The following is a 21,769-nucleotide window of genomic DNA, read 5'->3' on the forward strand; positions in this document are numbered from 1 at the left end:
TGCCCAGTCAAGACACCTATGTCAGCAGTTATTTGACACTCTATATACTCCTATTCCTACTGCTGTTCATCATGGCACCTCCTGCCCATGTGATATGACTCTGTATCAACTACTACTGTTAATACTACTGCTGCTTCTGCTGCTGCTGCCCAGTCAATACACCTATGTCAGCAGTTATTTGACACTCTATATACTCCTATTCCTACTGCTGTTCATGATGGCACCTCCTGCCCATGTGATATGACTCTGTATCAACTACTACTGTTAATACTACTGCTGCTTCTGCTGCTGCTGCCCAGTCAATACACCTATGTCAGCAGTTATTTGACACTCTATATACTCCTATTCCTACTGCTGTTCATGATGGCACCTCCTGCCCATGTGATATGACTCTGTATCAACTACTACTGTTAATACTACTGCTGCTTCTGCTGCTGCTGCCCAGTCAAGACACCTATGTCAGCAGTTATTTGACACTCTATATACTCCTATTCCTACTGCTGTTCATCATGGCACCTCCTGCCCATGTGATATGACTCTGTATCAACTACTACTGTTAATACTACTGCTGCTTCTGCTGCTGCTGCCCAGTCAAGACACCTATGTCAGCAGTTATTTGACACTCTATATACTCCTATTCCTACTGCTGTTCATGATGGCACCTCCTGCCCATGTGATATGACTCTGTATCAACTACTACTGTTAATACTACTGCTGCTTCTGCTGCTGCTGCCCAGTCAAGACACCTATGTCAGCAGTTATTTGACACTCTATATACTCCTATTCCTACTGCTGTTCATCATGGCACCTCCTGCCCATGTGATATGACTCTGTATCAACTACTACTGTTAATACTACTGCTGCTTCTGCTGCTGCTGCCCAGTCAATACACCTATGTCAGCAGTTATTTGACACTCTATATACTCCTATTCCTACTGCTGTTCATCATGGCACCTCCTGCCCATGTGATATGACTCTGTATCAACTACTACTGTTAATACTACTGCTGCTTCTGCTGCTGCTGCCCAGTCAATACACCTATGTCAGCAGTTATTTCACACCCTATATACTCTTATTAAGACTGCTGTTCATCATGGCACCTCTTGCCCGAGTGATTTGACACTGTATTGTCAATGTCTACTACTACTATTACAGCTCAGTCAAGACACCTGTGTCCCAATTTTTTGGTACACTATTGACTACTATGACCACTACTGATGCTGTAAAGTATTCCCCAAGTGTTTTTATGCTATGTATTACTATTACCACTACTGCTTGTAAATCATGCCTGTGTGATACTTAGTGGGAATGCTTTAATAAGCATTCCCAGTATGGATACCCGTAAATGTATTAATCTTAATTAGTGTGAATGCTTTAATAAACATTTCCAGTATTGATATACGTAAATTTAGTAATCTTATTATTCCTTACGTTTTTTGGTTCTGCGTAACTTCGGCATACTTTCAGCTATTGAGACCATTCAACTGTAAAAATGTTTGTCTCTTTCAGCTAATGATGGGACTTCTTCAAGTTTTTTTTCTACTTTTTACACTTTTATAAATTTTAAGCTTTTAGACCCTTTTTTTAACATTGAAGTCAATGAGAACATCCTTTTCCCCTTTGAATTCACATGCCCTGCCAAAAGTTTCAGCTACTTCATACTTTCACTTACAGACACTGAAAAAACTGTAAAGCGGTCACAAAATATTTAGCTATCCGGCTATGACTTTTCAGATCGTCATCGTTTACAATTTTTTGTTGAAAACGCAATTTACGTTTTGCGAATTTTTCACAAAAATGCGATAGGTTATAATGTAATCCTATGGAGGGGATTTAGAGTCTGTCATGTGACCTTAACATTGCAGATCTTTGTAATTAAAAATATCTTTACAAAAAGGGGAAACAAAATGGTCTCACGCCCAGAAGATCTACTTTTCATACACAATTTTTATATCAAAACGTAGCTATGCTTGTCTGGTTTCTGGCAATGTGATCAATTCTGCGATACGTATTTTAGTTTTAGTTATTGGAGCAACAGCCAGAAATTATGTCTCATAGACTCTCATGTTAAATTATCTAAAAAATGTTGCTGCAAAACTCACAAAGACGCTCTTTTCTAAATCGCAGACATGGCCACATTTTTAAGTTTATCAACATAAATTTCATATCAATGCGTTCACAAGGGCCGTGTATTTCAAACGGTGTAGTCGTTGTATCGATCGCATGTACGGTTGAGGATTTATTAAGCTTTGTTTGGAGGCTTAAATCATGTATTTGATCTGTGAATTAAAAGCGTTTGTAATGTTATTTCTTTCCATAAATAACTTTCCTGACCTCAGTGCAATATTCCTCCTCACTGACCTGGGGGGGAGGGGAAACCTCTTGAGGGGGGAGGGGCGACCAGGAAGTCAGCATACTCTATACTTTGCAGATAGAGAAAGAAGCTGTGTGTCCTAAAGATAGTGTAGTGGTTATGGTGAATGTCTTTGGCAAAGGGCCTGACCAATTAAGCTATTCAGCATTCCCACTCGCATTTTCCTCAGGAAATGCATTGTCTAGTTACATTATATTTTAATACTACTGCTGCTGCCTCCATGCTGAGTAAAGCTTCATGACCTCTCTGGCACAGCGGATTCACCAACAGCCTCCGCTTCAAGCTACCAGACCGGATCGTAACAGCAAGTGTAACTAAAACAATTAACCTTATGTTAAACCCTGGTTTGCGGCCTTTATACTGCAACCATTAGGCTGTCTGCAAGAGCAAATCTGCACTCTCTCTCTCTTTCTTGCTCTCTCTCTCTCTCTGTATATATATATATATATATATATATTGTTGCTTTTGTTATGTTCATTTTCAACAGTTTATTTTGTGTTCGTCGTGTCTGTGTCCGTGTGCTTTAGTTTGTCCTAGGTTTGTGTTAAATAAAATGATAGTATAAAATGTTTTTGCTTATTATGAAGGTTAGATGTGTTGATGTTGATTTGTTCGATGTGAAGTTAGATGTGTTGAAAAACCTAAAAATCGATCTCAAAAAGAAATGAAACATTTCCAAAAAATAACATTTTTTAATCAAAAAATTAATTCAGACATAGCTGAGCATGAGCTTCTGAAGCCTTTCCAGCTCAGCAAGATATTCTAATTGCTGCTGCTCTAGCTGCGTATTTTGCTGGACCAGGTAGCGAATTTGTTGATGATTTCCCTTAATACTCAGATGTGTCTTCTTTAGCAGCGCGTGCTGCTGCATCATCTTTCTTGCTACTGTTAGGATATAATAAAAAAACATTTGGATTTCAAAGAACGTTACCAAATAAATAAAATATTTTTTTTGCTTATTAATCAATCATTATCATGTGTATACACTTGTTATGTGTCTAACACATCCCGTAGTGCAGAATTATTAGGCAAATGAGTATTTGGACCACATCATCCTCTTTATGCATGTTGTCTTACTCCAAGCTGTATAGGCTCGAAAGCCTACTACCGATTAGGCATATTAGGTAATGTACATCTCTGTAATGAGAAGGTGTGTGGTCTAATGACATCAACACTCTATATCAGGTGTGCATAATTATTAGTCAATTTCCTTTCCTTTGGCAAAATGGGCCAAAAGAAGGACTTGACAGACTCTGAAAAGTCCAAAATAGAGAGATATCTAGCAGAGGGATGCAGCACTCTTAAAATTGCAAAGCTTCTGAAGCGTGATCATCAAACAAAAGAAACGTGTGGAAAAACAAAGGCGCAAAATAACTGCCCATGAACTGAGAAAGGTTAAGCGTGCAGCTGCCAAGATGCCACTTGCCACCAGATTGGCCATATTTCAGAGCTGCAACATCACTGGGGTGCCCAAAAGCACAAGGTGTGCAATACCCAGAGACATGGCCAAGGTAAGAAAGGCTGAAAGACGACGACCACTGAACAAGACACACAAGCTGCAACGTCAAGACTGTGCCAATAAATATCTCAAGAAAGATTTTTCTAAGGTTTTATGGACTACTGAAATGAGAGTGAGTCTTGATGGGACAGATGAAGAGCCCGTGGCTGGATTGGTAAAGGGCAGGGAGCTCCAGTCCGACTCAGACGCCAGCAAGGTGGTGGTGGAGTACTGGTTTGGGCTGGTATCATCAAAGATGAGCTTGTGGGGCCTTTTCGGATTGAGGATGGAGTCAAGCTCAACTCCCAGTCCTACTGCCAGATTATGGAAGAGACCTTCTTTAAGCAGTGGTACAGGAAGAAGTCACCATCCTTCAAGAAAAACATGATTTTCATGCAGGACAATGCTCCATCACACGTGTCAAAGTACTCCACAGCGTGGCTGGCAAGAAAGGGTATTAAATAAAAAAAAGTAATGACATGGCCTCCTTGTTCACCTGATCTGAACCCCATTGAGAACCTGTGGTCCATCATCAAATGTGGGATTTACAAGGAGGGAAAACAGTACACCTCTCTGAACAGTGTCTGGGAGGCTGTGGTTGCTGCTGCACGCAATGTTGATGGTGAACAGATCAAAACACTGACAGAATCCATGGATGTCAGGCTTTTGAGTGTCCTTGCAAAGAAAGGTGGCTATATTGGTCACTGATTTGTTTTTGTTTTGTTTTTAAATGTCAGAAATGTGTATTTGTGAATGTTGAGATGTTATATTGGTTTCACTGTTAAAAATAAATCATTGAAATGGGTATCTATTTATTTTTTGGTTAAGTTGCCTAATAATTCTGCACAGTAATAGTAGTCACCTGCACACAACAGATATCCCCCGAAAATAACTAACACTAAAAACAAACTAAAAACTACTTCCAAAAAAATTCAGCTTTGATATTAATGAGTTTTTGGGGTTCATTGAGAACATGGTTGTTGTTCAATAATAAAAATGAATCCTCAAAAAATACAACTTGCCTAATAATTATGCACTACCTGTATACTTCTAGCATCAATACCATATTATGGTTCTACAATCTGACAGGTGCGCTTTATATGTTGTCCATTTTTATATCTACATTTTGTTGTTGAAATGTTTATTAATCATTGTGCACATATTTACCTTCCTGAGCGAGGCTCACAGGACCGCTCTCTTCCTCCTGCTCTTCTGCTTGAGAAGTTGGGGTGGTGGGGGGGGAATCTCCTCAGCTTGCTCCTCAGCGGGGGCGGGGTTGGGGGAGTGGGAGGGCCCTGGCTGCTCCTCTTCATCCATCTCCTCCTCTGCCGCATCCTCCTCTGCCGCATCCTCCTCCTCCTCCTCATCGGCCTGGCGCCTTCTGCGCTTGGCGCGGATAACTGGCATTGGAGCTCCTATAATAACACAATGTTCATATATTATAAAAATGTTTTCTAATGACGTATGCAAATTCTGTGTACTCTGCTGTATTGTATATGAATACAAATTGATTTATATAGACAGTTAACCAATGGGACAATGTTATATTAAAGGGTCTTGTGGGCACTACAGGGGACTGAGCGTGAGCTGGGATGCAACCATGTTAAAATGAGCTGTTTTTGTCTCCTTTGTTTTGTTCAGACCATCTCATGTTAAAAAAAGGGCCTGATGGAGCACACGGGATTACTATAACAACCCCACTCCTAACACAGGAATTTAGTGGTAATCTATATATATAAAACTCAACGTGTGTGTGTGCATAAATGTATGTATGTATGTATGTATGTATGTATGTTCCAGCATCACGTACAAACGGCTAAAGATATTTATATGAAACTTGGCACACAGGTTACTTATATGTCAGCCACAAACATAGGATAGGTGGTTTAAACCTTACCCACCCCCACTTGCCATGGTCGGGGTTTTTCTTTAAAGTCCCATGCAAAGCAATGGGAAAATTATGTTCCCACATAACTTCTGTGTTCCTGTCTGCTGTCCCATGTCTTTTTTCAACAGTACTATGAATACCTTGGCCGGTGGTGATATATGTTAGCACAACATGGCATCTTGGTTAACAACATCTGACCTTACATGAATTACATATGACCTTACATAACTGTCACCAAAGGAGCTGCGGTGGCTCCACGCGATTGCCACTGCACTGACAACTGATTCACCTCTGCAGCTAGGGGTTCGGATCCCGCTCTCGGCTACCTGTGAATTGAGTTTGGTGGTCTCAGCCCCGCCCCTGGTGGGTGTGCTATGCGAGGTTGGGTTGGGAGGACCCCCTCACACCCGCCATTGCCAACCGGGGCATGGAGAAAGGTGGCAGATTGCCTCTGGGGGAGGCCTCCCAACTCCTGCAGGCCGGCTCCTCTCTCTTTCGAGTTCACGCACAAAATACACTTTTTTTAAAAAAAACATAACTGTCAACAATAACTTACCTGGATGATATTTAGCCCGAAGACGTCTGACATGAACCATTTGGCGCCTCTTCAGGTCAGACCACTTCTTAACAATGGCCTTGTGGTCATGTTGGCCGCCAAAGTCAGCGATTAGGGCGCTGACCACAGCCCTTTTCTGTGGCTGCCTCCGCAGCTCATCGTATCCTGTTTCCAGGAACTTCTGCAAGATGAAGAACAAAGTATATTGTAATACTTCTGTTGACAGCCTTATGGATATATGACGTAAATGTATGCTATTCAACAATTGGAAGCATTCTCGCCTTATTAATCAATGACAGGGGTAACATGAAAGATTTTATATCCTGCCATTTCGGTCGCCACCTTTTTTGCATAAATATAGCAGCCATTATCATTTGCATAATTATGAATATATTATTAACAACACAGGATACACGTATAGGGGAGATATGCGTTGCTAACTCTTTTCCCTGTCAGGAGCCTAACGCCCCGGGGGGTCAGAGACGGGACCTTTTTCGGAGGACCACTGACGTATGTACCCGTCGCAGTTTTTTGTGATGTCACTCTTTAGGTGTGTGCACATTTTTCACTGCATCCGGGTGGAGTTTTTGGGTTGTGTTTTGCACGCCACAGGCTTTTCAACAGGAAAAAAACAGCTGGAGGCAGAATGGTTGCAAAACACTACGTGTTTGTTACTTAACTCTGGGTTTCAAGACCAGTCCACCTCCAGCTGTTGCAAAACTACTACTCCATCAGCCACGGTCTGTCAGTGCATGCTAAGAATTTTACTTTTGCTGCATCTAGGGTGCCACAGTTTAGAGACCCGTGCATAAAGGCCTGAAAAATGGGGGCCTGCAGAACTTACAATACTAGAAGTGCCAGCATTCCCAGGCATGCTGGAAGTTGTAGTTCTGCAACATCTAAAGGGCAATATGTATTCGAACGTCCTTGGGCCTTGAGGACACTGAAGTCAGGACGTTCGCATACGTCCTATGTCCAAAAATTTTTTAAATTCATTATGCTAAATAACAAGGAAAAGTGCCTAAATACACATTTGCCAACCAGGGTGTCTGCAGCTGTCCAGGCATGCTGGGACTTGTAGTTTTGTAAAAGCAGGAGACACATTTTTTGTGAAATACTAATATATGATCATATATACTAACTTTAAACTAGACTAAAATGCTGGGCTGGGCTGGGACTTGTAGTTTTGTAAAAGCAGGAGACACATTTTTGGTTAAATACTAATATCTGATCATATATACTAACTTTTAAACTAGACTTAAATGCAGTTGAAGATGATGAAATAACAGTGGTCAAAATACTTACACAAATCAGCAACTTTTCCTCAGACTTAGTGAAATTGCTTCCAACCATGTTGCTGTGTGATTGCGCTGCGATCATAAGTTGGAAACTGGCAAGGCTCCAGGAAATGGTCGCGTGTTCTTCGCGTGTTGATTGCGCTGCTTGGACCGAGATGGGTCCATATGGCTTCGGCTGTATGGACCACCAGTAACTCTTTTCCCTGTCAGGAGCCTAGGAGCCTAACGCCCCGGGGGGTCAGAGACGGGACCTTTTCGGAGGACCACTGACGTATGCAACCGTCGCAGTTTTTTGTGATGTCACTCTTTAGGTGTGTGCAAATTTTTCCTTGCACCGGGTGGAGTTTTTGGGGTTGTGTTTTGCACGCCACAGGCTTTTCAACAGAAAATAACCAGCTGGAGGCAGAATGGTTGCAAAACACTACGGGTTTGTTACCTAACTCTGGGTTTCAAGACCAGTCCACCTCCAGCTGTTGCAAAACTACTACTCCCATCAGCCACGGTCTGTCAGTGCATGCTAAGAATTTTACTTTTGCTGCATCTAGGGTGCCACAGTTTAGAGACCCGTGCATAAAGGCCTGAAAAATGTGGGCCTGCAGAACTTACAATACTAGAAGTGCCAGCATTCCCAGGCATGCTGGAAGTTGTAGTTCTGCAACATCTAAAGGGCAATATGTATTCGAACGTCCTTGGGCCTTGAGGACACTGAAGTCAGGACGTTCGCATACGTCCTATGTCCAATAAAATGTTAAATTCATTATGCTAAATAACAAGGAAAAGTGCCTAAATACACATTTGCCAACCAGGGTGTCTGCAGCTGTCCAGGCATGCTGGGACTTGTAGTTTTGTAAAAGCAGGAGACACATTTTTTGTGAAATACTAATATCTGATCATATATACTAACTTTTAAACTAGACTAAAATGCAGTTGAAGATGATGAAATAACAGTGGTCAAAATACTTACACAAATCAGCAACTTTTCCTCAGACTTAGTGAAATTGCTTCCAACCATGTTGCTGTGTGATTGCGCTGCGATCATAAGTTGGAAACTGGCAAGGCTCCAGGAAATGGTCGCGTGTTGTTCGCGCAATTGCGCATGCGCGATCGAAAAATCGCAATCGCAATATGTATTTTGGTTAAAATATCATACATATTCGATTTCAGAGTGCTGCTACAGCAGTTTTCGAAATATCTGCAATAAATTTCGCATTCGCATGTTGCGATATTTCGATAAAATATCAGGAATATTCTGAGCCAATCAGAGCGCTCCTCCAGCATATCTCGAAATTGCGCAATAAATATCGCATTCGCATGTTGCGATATTTCGATAAAATATCAGGAATATTCTGAGCCAATCAGAGCGCTCCTCCAGCATATCTCGAAATTGCGCAATAAATATCGCATTCGCATGTTGCGATATTTCGATAAAATATCACGAATATTCTGAGCCAATCAGAGCGCTCCTCCAGCATATCTCGAAATTCCGCAATAAATATCGCATTCGCATGTTGCGATATTTCGATAAAATATCACGAATATTCTGAGCCAATCAGAGCGCTCCTCCAGCATATCTCGAAATTGCGCAATAAATATCGCATTCGCATGTTGCGATATTTCGATAAAATATCACGAATATTCTAAGCCAATCAGAGCGCTCCTCCAGCATATCTCGAAATTGCGCAATAAATATCGCATTCGCATGTTGCGATATTTCGATAAAATATCACGAATATTCTAAGCCAATCAGAGCGCTCCTACCGCAGTTATTAAAAAAAATCGCAATTATTTTCGCATTCGCAATAGCGAAAAATCGCATTCAATTAATTTCGATAAAATATCACGAATATTCGAATTTAGCGAATATATCTCGAATATTCGAATATATATTCGAGATATATCGCGAAATCGAATATGGCATATTCTGCTCAACACTATACACAACTCCTAATGCTGCGTACACACGATAATTTTTCAGCATGAAAAGAAACGTCACAGCGTTTTTCGGCTTCTGAAAAACGACAAAAAAAAAAATTCGAACATGCTGCATTTTTTCATGTCATTTTTCAAAATGTCGTTTTTCGTGTTGTAAAAAATGATTGTGTGTGTGTGGGTAAAAACAACGTTTTAAACCCGCGCATGCCCAGAAGCAAGTTATGAGACGGGATCGCTCGTTCTGGTAAAACTTCCATTCATAATGGAGTAAGCACATTCATCACGCTGTAACAGACAAAAAAGCGCAAATTGTCTTTTATTAACAAGGAATCGGCTAAAAGCAGCCCAAAGGCAAATAGAACTTCCCCTTCAGAGTGCCGTCGTATGTGGTGTACGTCACCGCGCTTTGTTCATCATTTTTAAAAAACGATGGTGTGTGGGCAACATCGTTTTTAATAATGAAGTTGGAAAAACTTTGTTTTTTTTCATGATGAAAAACGACCGTGTGTACGCGGCATTACAGTGAGAGAGGAACTGTAAGAAATAAATACCACGCTGTGCTGCTAGGTATAATTTTATTAATTTTTTTATCAAAAAGGTTTTTATTGAACATATTCAATAACTTCCAATGCACAAGCCATAACATTATAATAATGACAGTTACATATCAAATGTCCTGGCCTGAAATGGTGCGCTAGAGAATGCAATCCTTAGCAGTTCCTCAGGGATCCCGTCCTCCAGAACCCCCAGTATACAGCATATTGGGTATAAAGGTAACTTCCTTTGGAACACCTGGTTGAGTGTTCAAACCACCTCACTCCAATAGCGGTGGAGCTTCGGGGAGCGCCATAGGAGATGTATGAGATCCCCATTGTGTTGATGACCCTGACAGCACAGAGGATCCACCAGTCTGCCCATTTTTTGTAGTTTTGTCAGGGTGTACTCTCAGTATAATATAGAGTTGGGAAACTTTTTGTGCCATATTCCGAGAACAGGTAGATATGGACTGCAGGGCCTCCTCCCACTGATCTCTCGCAAGTTGCCCCAGGTCTCTCTCCAATAGAGATACTGCCCTACTGGGATATGTCCGTAAGTAATGTGTAAGTAGCATTTGGTAACACTGAGAGATAATCCCCTTAGTTTCAGTGCTGGACTGCAGCGCATGAAAAATAGGAGTGCAGCCCCCTGGGCATCAACGGCGTGTCGGAGCTGGAGGTAAGAGTAAAACCGTGGCGGTTAGTTTAAATCTGGTCTTTGTTTCAGGGAAGGACTGCAGTTTACCATTGCTAAATATGTGAGATAGCAGAGTCACACCAAAGGTGTGCCACCTGGGCCCCTGCTGCAACTTGGCTAATTCCACATAAGAGAGATTACCCATTTTGGAATAAAATCCATGAATCCCAGCACCCCCTGCAGTTGTCTGCCCTTGTTCCATATTTTATGGATTAGTGTGAGTGTTGGCGTCTGTTTATTGGCTTTAAGTTTATTGGCTTTAGTTTGCGCCTCCAGACCCATCGGGGTGGTCTCAGCCCCTGAGGCAAAAAGCATCAGCCGATGAGCCCACCAAATCCTGGGACATAGAGCTAACCAGATGTTGCATCTGGGCAGCTATATAGTACAGCCAAGGGTTGGGTACCACCAAGCCTCCACTGGAGCTGCAACTGCTCCAGTTTAATCCTGGGGGGCTTAGTGTTCCATAATCATTGAAAAGGGGTATTTACCACCCTAAAGATTTTGAGGTGTATCACTACGGGTGAGTTGTGGAGGAAATACAGCAGCTGGGGCATTACGATCATTTTAATTAGATTGGCTTTGCCTGCCAGTGACAGTTGGAGGTTGTTCCATGTATTAATCGTATCTTGAAAGCGGGACAGTAAGGGATGCACATTTAGGGAGCAATAATCCGTGAGTCAGGGCGAAATCTGTATTCCTATGTTCTTGAAGTTGGTAACTACGGGGATGGGACAAGAATCAGGAAGTTCCACCTCCTGTTCCTCATCCAGCATCATTAGGGCCTATTTAGACCAGTTTATGGCCAGGCCAGAAAAGTGGCCAAACTCCGATATTGTGGACATGAAACCCAATATTGAGTGGTTGATGTCTCCCAAGAAGAGCATCATGTCGTCATCCGCATACAGCATGATTTTTTCATGTAGAACACCATACTGGAACCCACGGATCTGGGTGTTGGCCCTCACCAAGGCTGCAAAGAGCATGGGAGACAGCGGGCAACCCTGACGGGTACCCCTGCCCAGAGCAAAAGCAGGCGACATCCTGTCTGCCATCCTAATAGTTATCTGTGGGGAAGCATATAGCAACTTGACCCAGGCAATAAATCGGTCCCCTAAGCCAAACTTGGATAGCACTGCCCACAGATACCGCCAACTGATACTGTCGAATGCCTTGTTGGAGTCAAGAGAGAGACAAGAGCCCTGTGACCCCCATTATCTGCCTGCAGTTGCATGTTAAGTCACAAGACCAGTCATTAGACAGCAGGTTCCCCTTACTGAATATTAAATACAATACATGTTTAGTTTACTTCTTCAATATCTTAAGTATGGCATGTTGGGGTAAGGGCTACATGTAGATGTCTCCAGAGCCTTTCTCCTACTCACACAGATAAAACATTTTGTGGACATCTCTTGTATGCATGCAGTATTGCTTTATTGCATTGTGTTTCAATATATCATGAGTGAAGTAGAATCCAGGAAAAAAATAAAACCTATGCACCAGCCTTAATTTCCTTTTTCTCAAGTCTTTCCTTTCGAAGTCCCAGCCCAACCTAGATCCCAATGGTTTGCAGCTTTATCTCCCCTAACATGGAATGGTCTGTAAAATCTCTGCTGAGATTTATATAATATCTTAGTGATGGAGGGGTCAATCATGAGTACTACTCACTTTGATAAGAATTTGTATGTGTAGGATTGGTAAAGCAGAATATGTATTAATATACATCCTATACCCCCACCACCCCCATATTCCGCTTGCGTCTCTTTGCTAGGTTTCAGGGGAGTAGGCTTTTAAATCAAAAGCTGTTATACATGTAGCACCCTTTGTGTGTACAGTGTAGGAACATTTAGTTGAGCTTATCTGTGGGTAGGGGAGCCAGGGTTAATTTGTTTAGATTTAGTTGACAGAGCTCCCTTGGCTGAGTCTCTATCGCCTCCCCCTGGCTTCTAGAACTGCTAAGAATTTCTAGAACTTGGAGGGCAGAGGAGCAGAGATGAGGCCTAAATACTTATGGAGTCTCCTCCAATCCCTGGGGAAGGATGGCCCGGAAGATGGAGAGAGAGCCCATAAATGTTCTGTTGTCTGACCATGTGGGAAGCCGGGTCCAGGGTTTAGTTGCCTGTAGGGGATCCCTGTGCTGGGGGGCTCTGTCCCTGGGTGCACAGAGGATGCCAAAGGAAGAGAGAGCACAGCAGATTAAGCCTCACACTCTCAGGTAGGCTTAGATGAGACCATCCTGGGAGCCATTAAGACCTGTCCAGCAGGAGGCCTGTTCAGCAGTTACCTGTGCCACAGGATTAATCTAAGCCGGAAAGGAGTAGCTTTAACCACTACACCCCAGAGCCTATAAAGCGGAAGCAGCCAGATGCAATACCCAGCTAGCCTTCTAACAAGGGACAACTTAAAACCAGTACAGCTACGCTAAACCTCTTGCTTGGAGAACCTAAGAAGCAGAAGGTGCAGCACATGTATTCAGTGATTAGAGACATTTCTTTACCAGTTGAGCTGATCTGTTTTTCCTACGGGAGGACAACCTTGTGATTTTCCGGTAGACCGAGACAGTTTCAAGTCCTCAAGTTGCATGCAAATTACATTGATATCCCATACCTTCCCATTCCTATCCAAGTTTATCCCTAATAAGCCAAAAACAAAACCAAGCACCCTAGACTGGTTTTTGGCTACTGAGCGAATGCCAAAAATTGCTGTTGTCTTGCTGTGCATGTGAGGGACAACCCAAAAATCCAGCAGCTCCTAGATGGGTAGCGGTCCATATATGTAATTGTACATTGGGAGGTCTAATCTATGTGACATGGTGTACACTGCACTGTAAACAGTTTAAGCAGGAAAAACCCTCATGTAATTTATATTTTAACTTTCACTTAAAACTTGTAAGCTAGTGTAACAAGGTATTCATTCAACCAACTTGCTTCATTTTGCCATTTCAGATGTAAACAGTGTTCACGGACTCTTCAGCCTGGAAATTATAAAGTCGGAGACTACCCTGGAACACTCGTCTGCACACACCATCATTCCGGCACACACGCGAATACAGCAACAGTCAATGCACCCCCATCTGGTCCATACACCCCAGCAGTGGCCTCTGAAGGAGGTATCAGGGGCAGTACATCTACTTCAAACCAGACCAACAGCACTCCTACTAGCAGACCTTGGCAAACCACCATTAGTCCCTCTGCCCAAACAGCAGCCAATAAAACAGGTGGTGGCAATGTAAGCAATAATAAAAATGCTAACAATTCCTCAAGTATAGGAGGCCAGGAGCCTGGTAATAAGACTAGTTCCAGTTTTCCAAACTCCATTCTCAAAAATGGTTCTAGTCCTGTTAACGCATCCAGCCCCTTATCTACAAACAAGACAGCTACCGGATTTTATAATAGCCCTCTCACAAACGCCAATAGTTCTGGAAGAACCGACCAGTCTTCACCTGCTTATGTTGGCACCAACCAAATTAGGACAGTTCCAAGTGTCTTTAGTTCATCCGGCAACTCACAACAGAGTAGTAGCCCATCCACAAGTTATTTACAGAATGGAAAAGGAAAAAACGATAATTCTTCAACTCAGAGCAGCTGGTCGCAAAGAGAAAGCAGCAAAGAACCTGGACAAAGTGGGCAAACCAAACAATATGGCAACGCAAATAATCAGGTTATAACAGTTTCTTCTCTGTCTGGAAGGTGGTCATCAGCGGGCAAAGAGGATGAAAACACATCTGCAAAACCTTGGCTTTCCTCTACGTCAAAAAACAAGGAAGCCCGTGAAAAGTTCTTCCAATCAAGCCCCGCTACTGAGCCAAAAGTAAACCATTCTCACACTGGCAGAGATTCCCCGAAATTATCTGTGTCCAATGGGCCAGGCAGGTCTGCGGTAGTTAGTGGAACAACAAATGCCACTGAGAGTCATTCTGAAAAGGACAAAGCCAGAAACTTCCTCCTAAAAGCAATTCCTGGATCTACGTCTCCCAAACCTGCACGTTCAGCAGAAAGTCCCAGCAGCACAGTCACACCTAACCGGTAAGAGCATATATGTTTGTGTAGGCTTCATTAAGGTATTCTTTCTTGCACTTCAAGGCATTAATTGATTCAATTAATCTTATATCAAGGGTATAAAAGGGTATATATTGGCCAAGGCCACCAATTAGAATATTTAATTTTTTAGCTCGTACTGGAGAAAATTGCAGCTGTACTTTGGTCATTATGTCTAGGACTTTCCCTTTCAGATGTGTTTGCTGCACAATGCCCAATAGGCCAAGTACATTCACCAATCTGGGAAATATATTGCAGAAGCTGGTTAAAATATGTTACATACTGTATGTCTTCCATTCTCTGGCTTTTAATTAAAAAAAAAAAAAACAGAATGGCTCTTGGGAACATTTTATGATGTCCCTCTTTTTGATGGACAAAACCCATATACAATCGGACAAGTTGAAAAGCTTCTTGGGTCCGAATTCTGTTGCCTAAATCTGAAAATTTTAGCAGTGTCATTGAGGGTCAATGGAGCTTTTGTAGAATTTTTTTACCATAGGAAATATTAGTCATTCAAAACAAAAAAGAGATTCGTTGCTCTTATGACAATCGGATTTTCTGTCGGAAAAACCCTGGATGGTTTTTCCGATGGAATCACGCTCAAGCACGGTCACACAAAAGTTCTCTGAACATTCGACCGTCAAGAAGGCGCTATAACGAGCCAAGAAAATCAAGTTCAATGCTTCCGAGCATGCGTTAAATTGTGTTCGAGCATGCGTTGGAATTTTGCGCGTCGGAATTGCTACAAACGATCAGATTTTTCCGTAGGAAAATTTGTGAACCAGCTCTCAATCTTTTGCTGGCGGACTTCCAACAGCAAAAGTCTGATGGAGCATACACACGGGGCCAGATCCACAAAGCAGTTACGCTGGCGTATCTATTGATACGCCGCGTAAATGCTAGGTTGCTCCAGCGTATCTTTGTTTTGTATCCACAAAACAAGATACGCCTGAAGCTGGGCTAGATCCGACTGACGTACATCTTAGTACGCCGTCGGATCTAAGGTGCATATTTACGCTGGCCGCTAGGTGGTGCTTCCGTCGATTTCCGCGTCGAGTATGCAAATTAGCTAGATACGCGAATCCACAAACGTACGTCCGGCTGGCACATTTTTTTACGTTGTTTCAGTAAGGCTTTTTTGGCGTAACGTTACCCCTGCTATATGAGGAGTATCCTATGTTAAGTATGGACGTCGGGCCAGCGTCAAATTTTCCGTCGTGTACGTTGTTTGCGTAAAACATTTGCGAATAGGGCTTTGCGTAGAATGACGTTCACGTCGAAAGCATTGGCTTGTTGCGGGTTAATTTGGAGCATGCGCACTGGAATACCCCCACGGACTGCGCATGCGCCATTCAGAAAAAACGTCATTTACGTCGGGTCAAGACGTATTAACATAAAACACGCCCCCATCTCATCCATTTGAATTGCGTGCGCCTTACACCGACACAGTTACACTACGCCGCCGTAACTTACGGCGCAAATTCTTTCTGGATACGGGAAATACGCTGTAAGTTACGGCGGCGTAGTGTATCTGAGATGCACTACGCCGGACGTAAAGAATCACCGCGCTACGTGGATCTGGCCCACGGTCGGAATTTCCATTCAAAAGCTCACATCTGACTTTTGCTGTCGGAATTTCTGATCGTATGTACGGGGCATTAGTGTGTAAATTAAAGATATGTAACTACAGCAACATTGAAATATCCAAACACTGGATATCAAAATGTACTTCTCACTGAGTAGGTGCTGTTCATTTGCCACGAGAGAACCCATTTGAATGTAGATACAACAGCAATGTAGTATTAATAAAATTTGTGCAAAAATATGTGGATTTAGCATCACCAGATCTTGGTTAAATGTATGATCCCCTGAGCAAGCCAGTTAACGGAAAAATACGTAGAGACCGGAGCTTAATTGTTTTCTGCAGTCTGGTCTAAACACAGTTGTTATACTACACTATATATATGTACATTGAACAGCATTTTACATATGTATATTTATGGGCTATGGCTTAGCAGAATGAGAACCTTTCTTTGAATTTTAATTTCCGACTATTCACTTTCTGGGGTTAAGAATGACATTAAAATACTTTTTTTCCCTTTTTATTTCTTTTCATTGTCAACTTTTTTTTTTTCTTCTTACTCTATTTCACACATATGGACTTTTTATTGATTTTTGTTTGTTTTTTTTACTAATTATCTTCTAATTTTTGCACTAATTTTATTAATAATACATTTGTTTGAATATTACCTTAAATTGACAGCACACCTATTCAGTGAGAAGTAAATATTAGTTGATAAATAATGCTTTTAACCACGTGCGTTCATGATTTTTTTTTTATTTGATTTTTATAAATTTTAACTGTAAGATAAATTAGACAAAGTATACAGTGTTCTGCCAGCCGGGTTCTTGTGTTTTTATAAAAGGTAAAAAAAAAGCAGTAAAAATAACAAAACATTTTTAGTTTACATTTTTGGCAGGGGGTAAACCATGAGTTTAGATGGTGAGGGACCTAGGGGGAGGTCTCTAAGCTGATATAAAGGGAGCAGAAATGGTGGTGAATGACATGAGAGTAGGGGATGAATAGTTGGGAAGTGAAAGATGAGCGTATATAATTGATATATATATATATAAAATCTTTGTGATGCCTATTGCCTATATAAAATGTTATATTAAGAATGTACACAAACTTACATGTAGCATCTGGAACATTATAATTTCTCGGTCCTTCTTTAGGGAATGATTGGTAGGTTAGAAGAGAAATTCTGCAGAGCATTTTATTGTCTGTAGAAGTTTTTTTTTTTGTGTTATTTCAAAACTAACTCTATGCCTGAGAGACACAAGGAAATCCTTTTCCTGTGGTTTATTAAAGAAGTTGTTTCCTACTTGCACCAATTTAGCCATTGTTGAAATATTTTCATATTTTTGAAGGATATTGGATTCTTCACAAAGTGGGTCAACAGTTTCCACACCCAAGACGGACCCTTTCAAACCTGTGCCAAAAGAAAGAAAAAGTAAAGTGCAAACATCTGTTTCAAGTTCAGAGACACCAAAAACCACTCCAGCATCCACCACCAGCAAGGGAGACACAAAACCAAGCTCTGTACCACCACAGCCAACACAACCTAGACATCCGTGGCAGTCGGCGCAATCTACCCAACCTACACGCCCTACACCGTCTGTGCTTCCAACACATCCAGCACTGTCAAAAGAGTCTACACGACCCACACAGCCTGCGCCATCTGTACAGACAACACAACCAACTCAACCTGTACAGACTAAAGAAACCACACGTCCCACTCAACCTGCACAGTCTTCCCAACCTGCGCAGCCTAAGGAAACTTTACGTCCTACCCAACCAGCGCAGCCTAAGGAAACTTTACGTCCTACCCAACCTGCACAGTCTACACAACCTGCAACTCCTAAGCAGTCTATACAGTCTACACAACCTTCACATCCTTCCCAACCTATACAGTTTACAAAACAACCCGGTGTGGTGACTCCTGGCAGAGACAATAAGCTGGCGGAACCATCTCCAAAGAGTGAGTATCAGATTATTATTTTTTATGCTGCATTTACTTACAGTGCCTTGCAAAAGTATTTACCCCCCCTTGGCATTTTCGTGTTTTGCCTCACAACCATGGATTGTTTGAGGCTTTGCATCGTTTAATTTACAGAACACGCCCACAACTTTGAAGATGTTTTTTTTTTTTTTTTAATTATGAAGCAAACAACAAATGGGACAAAATAACAGAAAAAGTCAATGTGCATAACTATTCACCCCCTAAAGTCAATACTTTGTAGAGCCACCTTTTGCGGCTATCACAGCTCCAAGTCGTTTTGGATAAGTCTCTATGAGCTTGCCAAATCTTACCATCGGGATTTTCGCCCATTCCTCCTTGCAAAACTGCTCCAGCTCCATCAAGTTGGATGGTTTGCGCTTGTGGACAGCAATCTTTAAGTCTGACCACAAATTTTCTATAATTTCTATTTTCAGATTTTCTATAATTAAGGTCTGGGCTTTGACTAGGCCAGTGATGGGCAACATTGGCACCCCAGATGTTTTAGAACTACATTTCCCATGATGCTCATGCACTCTGCAGTGTAGTTGAGTATCATGGGAAATGTAGTTCCAAAACATCTGGAGTGCCAAGGTTCGCCATCACTGGACTAGGCCATTCCAACACATTTACACGTTTCCCCTTAAACCACTCAAGTATTGCATTAGCAGTGTGTTTGGGGTCATTGTCCTGCTGGGAGGGGAACCTCTGTCCTAGACTCAAATCACACACAGAGTGATACAGGTTTTGCTCAAGAATATCCTCGTATTTAGCACCATCCATTTTTCCCTCAACTCTGACCAGTTTTCCAGTCCCGACTACTGAAAAACATCCCCACAGCATGATGCTGCCACCACCATGTTTCACTGTGGTGATGGTGTTCTTTGGGTGATGTGTTGGGTTTGCGCCAGACATGGCATTTTCTGATGGCCAAAAAGTTCAATTTTAGTCAGACCATATCACCTTCTTTCATACATTTTGGGGGTCTCTCACATGCCTTTTCGCAAACTCAAAATGTGCCATTTTGTTTTTTGATGAAAGTAATGGCTTTCTTCTGGCCACTCTGCCATAAAGCCCAACTCTATGGAGCATACAGCTTATTGTGGTCCTATGTACAGATACTCCAGTCTCTGCTGTGGAACTCTGCAGCTCCTCTAGGTTACCTTAGGTCTCTGTGCTGCCTCTCTGACTAATGCCCTCCTTGCCCGGTCCGTGAGTTTTGGTGTGCAGCCGTCTCTTGGCAGGTTTGCTATTGGGCCATGTTCTTTCCATTTGGTTATGATAGATTTGATGGTGCTCCTAGGAATCATCAAAGATTTGGATGTTTTTTTTGTAACCTAACCCTGACTTGTACTTCTCAGCAACATTGTCCCTTAGTGGTTTGGAGAGTTCCTTGGTCTTCATGGCAGTGTTTGGTTAGTGGTGCCTCTTGCTTAGGTGTTGCAGCCTCTGGGGCCTTTCAAAAAGGTGTGTATATGTAATGACAGATCTTTTGGCACTTAGATTGCACACAGGTGGACATCATTTCACTAAGTGACTTCTGAAGGTATTTGGTTGTACCAGAGCTTTTCATGGGCTTCATAACAAAGGGGGTGAATACATACGCACATGCCAATTATCCGTTTTTTTTTACTTCGGAAAAATAGTTTTTATGTATATATTTTTCTTATTTTACTCCACCAACTTAGGCCCCGTACACACGACCGAACATGTCTGCTGAAACTGGTCCGCGGACCAGTTTCAGCAGACATGTTCGGTCGTGTGTAGGCCCGAGCGGACAGGATTCCAGCGTACATTTGCCCGCCGGGCCTTTTTCCAGCAGGCAAATATTTCCAAACTTGTTTAGAAACAGCCCGCTGGAATCCTGTCCGTTCGGACATGTTCGGTCGTCTGTACAGACCTACCGTACATGTCCGAGCGCCCGCCATCCCTCGCATGCGTCGAATGACTTCGACGCATGCGTGGAAGCATTGAACTGGCAGGGCCGCCCACGTCGCCGCGTCATCGTCGCGGCGACGGCGCGGCCACGCCCCGCGTATTGTTTACGCGCGGATTTCTGTATGATGGTGAGTACAGCCATCATACAGAAATCCCCGAGCAGACATGTACAGTGAAAACGGTCCGGCGGACCGGTTTCATCGTACATGTTTGCTCGTCTGTACGCGGCCTTAGACTATTGTGTTCTGATCTTATCACATATAATTCAGATTAAAAAAAACATTGAACTTTATAAAGGCTGTAAAGTAACAAAATGGGTAAAAAGCCAAGGGGGTGAATACTTTTGCAAGGCACTGTATGGAAGAAATGAACTTTACAGCATGAGTCATCTCCGCATTCCATCTTATTTGTTTTTTTCTGGCCTCCCTTTATCTGATAGCTTTCAGTTGTGACACAATCTTTATTTCGGTTTCCTCCTTTTAATGAAGCATACTTTTTTCAGCACAAAATTCTGGCAACAAAGATTCAAAGTCAGAAGCCCCAGGTGACTGGAGATCGATGCTCAAGCCTTTGGACAAAAAGCCATCAACACAGGGGTATGTTCTTTTAAAGATTACAGCCAGATGTGGAAATTTCTTAAAGAGCAATCATGTAATCTAAAGATATTGTGACCCCAACCTTCCCACCACATTAGAACATCAGAGGTCCCTCAAGATCTTCAGAATTCTGCCAGGACGACACATTAAAATACCACTATATCCCCCCCAAAATAAGTTGTTTTAACAACATTAGGCACACGTGTTAAGAGAAGAAAAAAATAATAATAATACAAATACAAATATATATATATATATAATTTTTTATATTTTGGTTCCTGCTAAGTATAATATATATATATATATATATATATATATATATATATATATATATATATATATATATATATATATATATATATATATATATATATATATATATAAAATATATTTAGCAGGAACCAAAATATTTTTTGATGCAATAGATGAGCTACAATGCAACATGTAGTCAACGAAATAATCAGCACAGCGCTCCTATTAGACACTGTATGTACCAACCCTAAAGCCTGAGCGCTTTCACACTAAGGCCCCTTTCACATGGGGCAGGGGAGGTGCTAGCTAGCGGCCGAATATTGCGGTAAATGCGCCGCTATACTGTCGTATTTACCGCGATATTCGGCCGCTAGCGGTGTGGTTTTAACCCCCGCTAGCGACCGAAAAAGGGTTAATACCGCCGGAAATGCGCCTCTGCGCATTGCCGATGGTATTACCGCGGTTTCCCATCTATTTCAATGGGAAGGAGCGGTATAGGAGCGATAAACACCCCTATTCTATACCGTTTCAAAGATGCGGCTAGCAGGACTTTTGGAGCGGTCGTGCTAGCGCACCGCTTTAGTGTGAAAGCCTTCGGGCCTGTAAAGAG

At 42.1% G+C, this 21,769-nt stretch overlaps 1 protein-coding gene across 1 annotated transcript in view; it reads left to right on the forward strand.

Moving 5' to 3' along the window:
• MICALL2 (MICAL like 2) overlaps positions 1-21,769 on the forward strand; it is a 186,117-nt gene that overhangs the window by 109,393 nt on the left and 54,955 nt on the right. Inside the window, exons 8-10 of the mRNA XM_040356703.1 lie at positions 13,722-14,801; positions 17,745-18,355; positions 20,814-20,907. Coding sequence (XP_040212637.1) covers positions 13,722-14,801; positions 17,745-18,355; positions 20,814-20,907 — 1,785 coding nt within the window. The remainder of the gene's footprint in view (positions 1-13,721; positions 14,802-17,744; positions 18,356-20,813; positions 20,908-21,769) is intronic.

The sequence above is a fragment of the Rana temporaria genome, chromosome 6, assembly GCF_905171775.1.
Source record: "Rana temporaria chromosome 6, aRanTem1.1, whole genome shotgun sequence".
Taxonomy (NCBI): domain Eukaryota; kingdom Metazoa; phylum Chordata; class Amphibia; order Anura; family Ranidae; genus Rana; species Rana temporaria.